The sequence below is a fragment of the Corvus cornix genome, chromosome 1, assembly GCF_000738735.6.
Source record: "Corvus cornix cornix isolate S_Up_H32 chromosome 1, ASM73873v5, whole genome shotgun sequence".
Taxonomy (NCBI): Eukaryota; Metazoa; Chordata; class Aves; order Passeriformes; family Corvidae; genus Corvus; species Corvus cornix.
In genome coordinates this window covers 41,196,732-41,206,447 of record NC_046332.1, presented here as the reverse complement: position 1 = coordinate 41,206,447, position 9,716 = coordinate 41,196,732, and the positions used below count along the sequence as shown (strand labels likewise).

Genomic DNA, 9,716 nt, shown 5'->3' with positions numbered 1-9,716 from the left:
TACATAGAAAATCCTCTTCAGCTTTTTTTGCGTTTGCTGTTTGTCATCATGAGGCATCATTGTTTGAGTAACAAAGCTTTTACACATACAACTTCACTGATTTTTGTCCTTTTCCTGTTTTGTCAACAAGGCAACATCCATGTCAGGATAGTGCATTCCAGGATGCCTGTACCAATGTCTACCAGAAAGCTGCCTGAGGCTTTCCATACAGGCAAAAGAAATTACCCATGGAGGACCAAGGCAAATTCAGCAGAAACTGCATCTCCCTTTGGACCCGCACTTGTCAGCATGGGATGTGATATAAGTTATAGCAGAAAATGAGACTGTGGTGATCCTGGGGAGATAGAAATAATCCTTATATTTTGAAGTATAGTAATGACCATCTCTGTCATAATGTCAGATTTATCCTATTACTCACCTCATAAGACAAAATCACATTTTTCTGTTATTCTAGACACACAGATCCATTGCCTACCTGTAGCTGGTATATTGCCTCTCTCAAAGTATTAGCTGTCTCATTGATATATGGTTGTCATCCTCTCATAAAACATATTGAATTCATGTCTTTTGAAGAAGATAAATTGTATAAATTAGTGACTCTACATGACCTGATTTATTACTAACAAAAAATGCTTTTAAATGTTCTTAAGTATTTCCTGATATTTAACATTTCTATTTTTGAGTATGTCAGACAGTGAAGTATTCTGTAATATAGCTAGAAATTCTCTTTAAGGATTGCTGAAGTAAAATTTTTGTTAATGCTATGGAATTACAGCTCTTTACAGAAACAAGGAAATATAATATCATATTGTATATTCTATAATGCTATTTCTTATCAGCCAAGGCAATATTTATTAACAATTGCAGTTCTAACAATTTCAACTGCTAAAAATTGCTGTTGTACTAGTGTAATCATGAACTTTGTTAAATATTTTTATTGTTTATTAAATGGTAAAAAGACAATTTTTCTAGCCAAGAAAAGTAAGTTATTGCAGCATTGTTGCCGGTTATTGCCAGTGCAAGTTACTGCAAAATAATGAAAAGGTGTGGTTTGCTTCTGCCCATTTCTTCCCGCAGTCTCTCAATATTCAGAGACCTCATGTTTGTACAAGGATAGAGTTTCAGAGCCCTCAGCTGGGGAACGGATGCCTAAACCACAGTGTTGGGGAGGAGAAACAAACCAGCCATCTAAGCATGTTTACTTTCAGCAACGAGGAAGTTCTAACTTGTCCCTAAGTGGTGACTCATTGGGTTGGGACTATAAAAGTAAAGGTAACTGCTCTCTAAAACATCGGGGCTTCAGACTTCAGAAATCCAACATGATGCAATCAGGACTTCCAGCTGTTTTCTTTTTCTTGTTGGGTTTGCCATCTTGCCTGACAATCCCTATTCCCCTTGAAGACAGCCATGAATTCACAGAGAAAGACCTTCAGTTTGCCGAGGTACAGTACAAAATAATTTATTTGCATGTTCCACAAACAGTAAGTTGTGCAGTTACAACTGGTTGGAAACCAGGCTTGTTACTTCTTTTCCCCTTCTTAGCGCTATCTCAGGACTCACTATGATCTCCGTCCGAATCCTGCTGGCATAATGAGGAAGAGTGGAAACACAGTGGCTGCTAAACTTCGGGAAATGCAGGCTTTTTTTGGCTTGGAGGTGACAGGCAAACTGGATGAAGAGACATATGAGCTGATGCAGAAACCAAGATGTGGTGTCCCAGATGTGGGGGAATATAACTTTTTCCCTAGAAAACTCAAATGGTCAAAAATGAATTTGACATACAGGTAAATGCCTGGTATTTTGAGTGTTATTGCTGTTATTACCTTCTTAGCAGGTGCATTGTCCAGTAGGTCGCTCAGTACATGAGTTTGATGTGAGAAGGGTGCATTTGAGTTTGAAAAAATTAGTATTGCAGTTTAAAACCCTTACAGCCCCACTTTTGGAAAGGTGCTCCCAGCCTACCTTGCATTTCAAGGAATTAAACATGAATTTTTTCCATTGCACTTTGTCATGGAAAAGGAAACCTGGTGTGGTGTAAGCTAGCAGCTCCTCCTTTGGCCTCTGTATAGACACTCAGGACACATCTATGGGGCCAAAAGAAAGAGGGGTAGGGACTCAGATCATGCAATTCTCTGGGTCACTTCTTAGCTCTGTTAGGACCTGGTTTAGTGCTTGGTCCACAGAAGACTTGACCGGGACAGAGTGGTGTAGTTGCAAACCAGTCTGTGTAGCGTGGCTGTGAGAGCAGTGTCTTCTCCTTCACATTCCAGGTGTGGATGTCTGTGTTTGATCAGACAAATCCCTGTACCATGACCTCAGAAAGTTGACCTTAGGAAGTGAAGGGCTGACAGTTCACATGTTCGCACCTTCTCCTCTAATTCTGCAAGGTTGTCAGCCTGGAATCTTAAACAGCTGCAGACTGAGTTTATTTAGCAGATTCCAAATATGAAATCACTAAAATCTATTAGTTCCATAGTGATAAATATTACTTTAATATGGACAATTATAGCCTATAAAAATCACTTTGGATAATGCTTTGCTCCTCCAGGAAGTGAGGATCATGAAATATTTTATACTACATAAAAAAGTTTGGAGTTACTGATTTTACTTAATACAGAATATATCTGTCATTTTCTAAATCTTCTGGTGCATAGAAAACCAGTTACAGAAAGCTGTTGTATCATTTCAGATATCTCTGAATTATTTTAATGCAGATAGAAATGTTTATTTTTATTTTTTTAATACTGTATGCAGCTGCTAAGCTCCTTGTTACACAATAAGGCCATATGACAAAAGCAAAAACTTTTAATGAGGTGTACAGTCAGGTAAAAGTGCATTTCATATTTCTTCAATTCACACAATTTAACTGGAGATATTAATGTGTTTGACAGAATTATGAATTACACTTCAGATCTGAGACATAATGAAGTAGACAGAGCTTTCAAAAAAGCATTTAAAGTTTGGTCTGATGTGACACCACTGAACTTCACCAGGATACGAAGCGGTATAGCTGACATCATGATCTCCTTTGGCACTAAAGGTAACACAGAACCAGTTGTTCTTACTTTATAAGTAAACAATATTCCTATATACATAACATGGAGTAATTAATTTAACAGTTTTGAATTTTGCTTTATAGAACATGGTGACTTTTACCCTTTTGATGGACCCTCTGGATTACTGGCACATGCTTTTCCCCCAGGCCCAGACTATGGAGGAGATGCCCATTTTGATGATGATGAAGTTTGGTCCGATGATTCTAAAGGTAACAGAACTTCCTGAGATTATTTGAAATGGTGATAGATGGAAAAATTATCCCTGTTTGATACCTGTAAACAGTTTGTTTTGCCTGTTTTCTGTTTGTTTATCATTATGTTCACTGTACACACATAGGAAGCTGAGTTTAACCTCCAGTCATAAATGGAAGTTTAGTGTGTGCTTAGCAAAGATTTTAATATAACTCTCCTAAGTAAAAAAATGACACAAATGAGATTTTGTCATTTTGGCATTTCACTAGGCGCAGCTAGTTCTGATCACAGACTGATAGGAATAGCCTTACTGAAGCCTATAGCTGTACATTGCTTGCATTGAATTTGAAAACTCATTACCGTGCCTATTCAGGACAGTGTTTTAATAGAACAAAACACCATTTTTTTTCTGCTCTGGATTAGGTCACCCTCCTGTCATTAAAGCTAATTTCTGCAATACTGAAAATCATATGGACTCTCTACAGCAGGTGAATTCCCAACTAAAAAATGTTCTTGATATCAGTAGGACCAAGACTTCAACCTAGAGCTTTCCTGTGTTGCTAAGAAATTTCAAGAAATCTAAATCTCCCTACCTAGCAACATTTTCATATAAAATTTAGGCTGAACATCAGCTGTGAGACACTAGAACTATTAGGCCCTTACCAATGCAAAACCCATCATAGTTCACAAATGACAAGCAATTATGTTTGGTGTAAGGTGCCCCTGCTCAAGGCAGGGGGGTTGGAATCCTTAAGGTCCCAAACCATTCTACGATTTTATGAGTTATGTGTAATTTTTCCATGTACTCAGTTGTCTCATTCATTGTCCCATATGTTAAAGCACAGTGTGCAAGGAGATACACATTTACTTTTGCTGTGGTTTGTTATAGGCTATAACTTGTTTCTTGTTGCTGCCCATGAGTTTGGTCATTCACTGGGACTTGAACACTCTAGAGACCCTGGAGCTTTGATGTTTCCAATCTACACATACACTGGAAAAACTGGGTTTGTTCTTCCTGATGATGATGTGCAAGGGATCCAAGAGCTCTATGGTAAGTCTGTCTAATACATAATATATGTCTCCCGTATCATTATAGCCTGTTGCACATGCACTGCACAGTTACTGTGAGATGCAGATGTTCAATAACAACAGTCATAACTGATTAAGAATGATTCACTGGAACAGGAGATGCTTAGATTTAATAGTTCAGAGGGAAAACAATTAAGTGATGCTGCAGACCACAGTTGGTCACTGACCTGTCTCCTTTAGTGGTAGGTGATGGGGAGCAGAGTCTTTCTACTTTTTGACCTGCCTGAAAAGAGGGTAAAACAGAGTCTAAAGGTAGAAACAGAGCTATCCATGCTTCATTATGGAAAGAATAAAGCTTTTGGGGACCTTCAAAACCTGGTATAAAGAAAGCAAGTTCATTTAACATCTGTGCAGCACTCTTGAGCTGCCAAGTCCATGAAGGTATTTGGTTATAGGAGAGAAAGAGAGAACAGACTTTCCTGGTAAAAATTTTTTGCCTGTTATATTTGTATTCATCATGATCTTGGGAGCTCTTCCATGTTTTGTTCAATATCATGATCAGCAGAAAGGAAATTAACATTGTCAAGCTTACATCATATGATATGATTCCAGGTGCTGGAGACAAAGATCCAAACCCAAAGCATCCCAAAACACCAGAGAAATGTGATGTAGAATTATCACTTGATGCAATAACAGAACTTCGTGGAGAAATGCTGGTCTTCAAGGACAGGTAAAGAGACTTCCATATCATGGATGGTGGGTAGTGGATAAAGTTTGAGCAAGCAAAAACACCATTTCAGTTTTTTACTAAAGATTTGGGTAAACATACATTTAAAAGAGCACAAATCAATATAGATGTCTCTTAAGGAACTTTTTGGCAGGATTTATAATACAACTACAGACTTGACTGTTGTGAAGATAATATGGCTGAAGACTGACACTTTTGTACACATTTTTAAATTCATGGGACTTTCTTCAACATGCGTAATCTGCTAATATTTATTTGGGTGAAGTTGTACTGCATTCAGGAGCTTCACATGGGACAGCAGTGAAGTCTTATTCTAAATGAAAGAAGTTTAAAATTTGTTATTTTTTGAGATGACCACTGTGTGAGTAACAGAAATTGTCTGCAGCTGATGACTATGAGGAAAAGAAAGGTCTAAGAGGGGGTCTGTGTATTCAATATTCTATGTTACGATAACCATTAATTCACTAGTAATTTATTTTCATTATAGCACATCAAAGATACTGCTATTCTATGCTGTGACAAGAAACCTAAAATATATCCTCTTTTTCTCAACTAGGTTTTTCTGGCGACTGCACCCTCAGATGGTTGAGGCAGAACTGGTGTTACTTAAGTCCTTTTGGCCAGAGCTTCCAAATAAAATAGATGCAGCCTATGAAAATCCCATCAAAGATCTTGTGTTCATGTTTAAAGGTGAGATTTCGATTTTGTTGTTGGCAGAAAAATATACATATTTAATCAAGCTCAACAGATGGTGTAAAGGTAATCAATAGAAGAACAAAACATCCTACCTTCCTCGCTGGAAAAACAAACGGTTTCACCCCATGCACATCTATAAAATTTTCAGTGAATTAGGAGATGTACAATTAAGTTAGGATGCCCAGAGTCATAGTACAAATAGTCTAATACCTACTGAGTACGTGAGCCAAGAATCTCTTTGTTGTATGAAAATAGGCATCATGGTATGCTCATTTCATTCTGCTCTCAAAACTGAGTCTTTACAAAAGAATCACCCATACTTTGTTCATATTCTCAGGGAAAAAAGTCTGGGCTTTGAATGGCTACGACATAGTTGAAGACTTCCCTAAAAAGATACATGAAATGGGATTCCCAAAAGAAATTAAAAGAATAGATGCAGCAGTCCATGTTAAAGACACTGGCAAGACTCTCTTTTTCACTGGAAATAAGTACTGGAGGTAAGCTGGAGACAGGTCAATCTCGGCGTCCCTAGTCATAACCTGTCCAGACGTAAGGAAAGATCAGGAGTTTGGTTCAAACCAGGCATTTGACTGTTCCAGTCTGTGGTTGTCATTAATGCTATAGCTGTGTGCAACACGTTGTAAAGGCATATGCAAGCCTTTTATAAAAGTATGGGCACAGACTGTAAAAGCTGAATGTGTGTAAGGAAATGAGAACAAAATGCTCTAATCTGGAGGAATTTGTGATTGGTCATGCCTGCTAGACAAAATTCCCATCTTGCTTCCTTGAGTTTCTTGTGTGACATGAATGCTATCAGTGCTGTGAGTAAGAATTCTGTCCCACTCTAGGGTGTCTCTTTTTCTATTGTCCATGAGTGGGGCTTGCAACCAGGTCTCATGCATAATTAAGACTTTACCACAGGCTTGTAGTACCAATACATCCAGGTGCAATAATCTCCATATAATACATACTTTATAAATCAGTTCTGAAAATGTAGATCCATTTGTTTTGTGCTTATTCCACTTCTGGTGGAGGTGTGCCCTGTGTATTGCCCCGAGTTTTACCACTGCACTAGACAGACTGCTGGCTTGCTTTGGGTGTGGGTAACTTCAAAATTTATGAAGGGCACAAGCCAAGCTCCCAGGCTGCTTAAAGTCCCTGATTCTGTTTTCTTTTGTGTTTCATATAGTTATGATGAAGAGGCAGAGGTTATGGAAGCAGGCTACCCCAGGCTGATAGAGGAAGAATTCCCAGGAATTGGTGATAAAGTGGATGCAGTCTATGAAAGAAATGGTACATAATCTGATTATGAAACTTGATTACAATTAATTGCCCTTGAAACTTGAGATTAAGGTCTTGTAGAAAACTCTGGCATTTGTAATTTTAATTTCTTCTCATCAACACTTCTGTTCTTGGCTGAATCAGTTTTCTGATCTAAATTGTGCTCTAGCCAAAAAAAGAGCCGCCTCCTTGCTTAGGGAACCTAAGGTGATATGCCTAATGTAGAAGCATTATAATGTGTCTGTTCCTTCAAATGGAGCACATTCCTACCCAAATTTTCAAGGAGTGTTTCCGAGTCAGTCTTAAAAATTAACATGCCAACCCTGTATTTTCCTCATCAAGTGCAGTAAGAATTTGACACAAGATTAAAAAACACCAGTTATTTTAAAACTCTGATCCAGGAAGTAGAATGAGGATCTTTAAAAAATTTAGCTCACTATTCTAAATATGAAAATGTTGCATTAGAGTTATTAAAAATGAAAACAAACAAGATAGTTACTGTTTTAAGGATAATTTTGATATGACAACACAGTTTCTTAGTGTTAATACTTTTTACCTTCCCTTTTCCTTAGGTTATCTCTACTTCTTCAATGGACCACTGCAGTTTGAATACAGCATCTGGAGTCAAAGAATTGTCCGTGTCCTGCATACTAACTCCCTATTTTGGTGCTAATTGCAGCTGAGCACCATGTCATAGGCTGCAGGGCAGCTTGTAGCGCATGGGAATATTATTAAAGTGGGCATTTAGGTTTACCAAAGGACAGAAAGGTTCTATGAACAAGTACTGGGCTACCTACCACCAAATATACACTGTATATGTGGACTTATACAGCTACATGTCACTCTGGAATTGATTTAACTTAATAGGAAAAGAAAAAAGAAATCATTAGCATTTCAAGGGACATTACACCATTTAAAGTTTGTCTTTGATGCTGGATACATCACACATTATCATGAATGCTACTAATTCCCAGTAATCTGAGCACATCTAGCATCTTGCAAGGATCTCCTAGCATGTTCCAAGAAATAGACCTGATAAACCCAGGAGCATTATATTTTTAAACTAATCCTTCTTCCCTTTTTGAAATTCCTTTTAACGTACTGGGTATTCCGATGTGTAATGAATGAGTCAGGTCTGCAGGATGACTCCTTGAGCAAGTAACACCAGGCAGCAATGAAGAAGTTAGGCGATTCAAAAGTATTTGGCTGCATCCCTGCTGGATGGGAATGTCCCCCTGGAAGCAGATGCCCATGTCATCTTTAGAACAAGGAGAAAGTACAGAAGCAGTGAGATGTCATTCCAAAGCAGACAGGAAAGCAGGAAAAGGGAAAATTACTCCCTGAAAAAATCATAAGCCTGTATGATACTGGGGAAACCAGAAGGAAGCAGCAACAAGAGAATCACACAGGTTGAAACCGTGCATGATGCTACATGTGGTATCACAGCCCACGGTTTCAGCTGGTGTTAACTGAAGTGACATTTATAGAGGTTATGCCTGTGCCAGGAGAGAACCTGAATATCCAAAGCAAAATATTGAAAAGAATGTATTTTTTCATGTTGGCCACTCTTTTAATATCTATATCAATTGTTTCAGTATATTGTAAGATTTTGTTTTGCTTAGTTTTGTTTTAAGCAATGCATATGATGTGGAACTGTGATTCTTTAGATTTTAAAAAATAATATTAAATCAACTGGAGGAATAAATCAACATTGTGAATTACTTAAATTAAAATTTTATGTGCTGCCTGTCTCAGAAGCAATAGCTATTGGACAAAAGAAATCAAGACCCTTAACCTGTGCATCATATTAATTAAGATTTTCACCTCTGTTTAAAAATATGATTTACTTTTATTCCCCTCAAGAAAAATAATTATATAGAAAAGAGAAGGAGAAGAAGACAGAAGAGAGAAAAAAGGAAAGACTGCTCAAATCTGAAAAATAAGAACAAAGTTGGAATTAGTCCTTATCATTTCAGAAAGAATGAGAAATTATTAAGAAATACTGGGTAAAACAGTTACGCATTAGTTTGAATGTCAAATATTATCAATTAATGAAAACTACATTGTCCTGTTCTGCCTCCTCAATACCAGCCCCTAAGTCAATCAATCAGCCAGGACTGCCAAGCAAAGCTCACCAAAAATTAATATCTTTAAACAGACATAAATGACCAGGCTTACCTAGTGATGGGCCAGATGAGGGTAATTCTGTAGCTCACACAACAGAGAAGGTTAGTTGAGATAACCTAACAGATTGAGAGGTCTCTTATGAACATAAAATTGTGAACTAATGAGTTTCAGACCTTGATATGCTTAAAAGAAATGGATGGAAATAGAACTGGAAAAAACCTTTACAAATAGAAAGACTTAAAGTGGACTAAAATCAAAGTTCTGGCTTGTGATAACATATTGAGAAAACTGCTGGGGGAAGAGTCAGTAAAATCCTCTAAGCATAACAAACATAAATTGGTTCAATTACATATAAAAATAATTCTTGACAGACACAGTGTGCCTGAAAAAAATAATGTTTAATATTGGGCTGAAGTTTTACTTTATTCTTGGCAGTGAAATAAGGGTCTGGACATGTAATCTTAGTCTTCATTTTCCTCAGTATAAAGACTTGGTGACAAATTGTATCAAAATAATAATTAGTCTTCCATAAGGACTAGTTGTTGAGTCTGAGTCTTCTGAGTTCCAAAGGTCTGACATGAGCTGCA

The 9,716-nt window shown here is 37.4% G+C and overlaps 1 protein-coding gene across 1 annotated transcript; it reads left to right on the top strand.

The window, feature by feature from the left end:
- Positions 1–1,183: 1,183 nt before the first annotated feature.
- LOC104690060 (collagenase 3) lies at positions 1,184–8,751 on the top strand. The gene is made up of 10 exons (XM_010400591.4): positions 1,184–1,442; positions 1,543–1,784; positions 2,892–3,040; positions 3,140–3,265; positions 4,138–4,299; positions 4,890–5,007; positions 5,582–5,715; positions 6,059–6,218; positions 6,911–7,014; positions 7,575–8,751. The coding sequence occupies exons 1-10, from the start codon at positions 1,320–1,322 to the stop codon at positions 7,673–7,675; spliced, it is 1,419 nt and encodes a 472-aa protein (XP_010398893.3). The 5' UTR covers positions 1,184–1,319; the 3' UTR covers positions 7,676–8,751.
- Positions 8,752–9,716: the final 965 nt, after the last annotated feature.

What these genes read in the sequence shown, in the direction of transcription:
- LOC104690060 (XM_010400591.4), top strand. Translation starts at nt 1,320, where the DNA reads ATGATGCAATCAGGACTTCCAGCTGTTTTCTTTTTCTTGTTGGGTTTG. An exon ending in GATCTCCTTTGGCACTAAAG is followed by an intron (nt 3,041 to 3,139) that starts GTAACACAGAAC and finishes TTTGCTTTATAG; the next exon opens with AACATGGTGACTTTTACCCT. An exon ending in ACTGGAAATAAGTACTGGAG is followed by an intron (nt 6,219 to 6,910) that starts GTAAGCTGGAGA and finishes TGTTTCATATAG; the next exon opens with TTATGATGAAGAGGCAGAGG.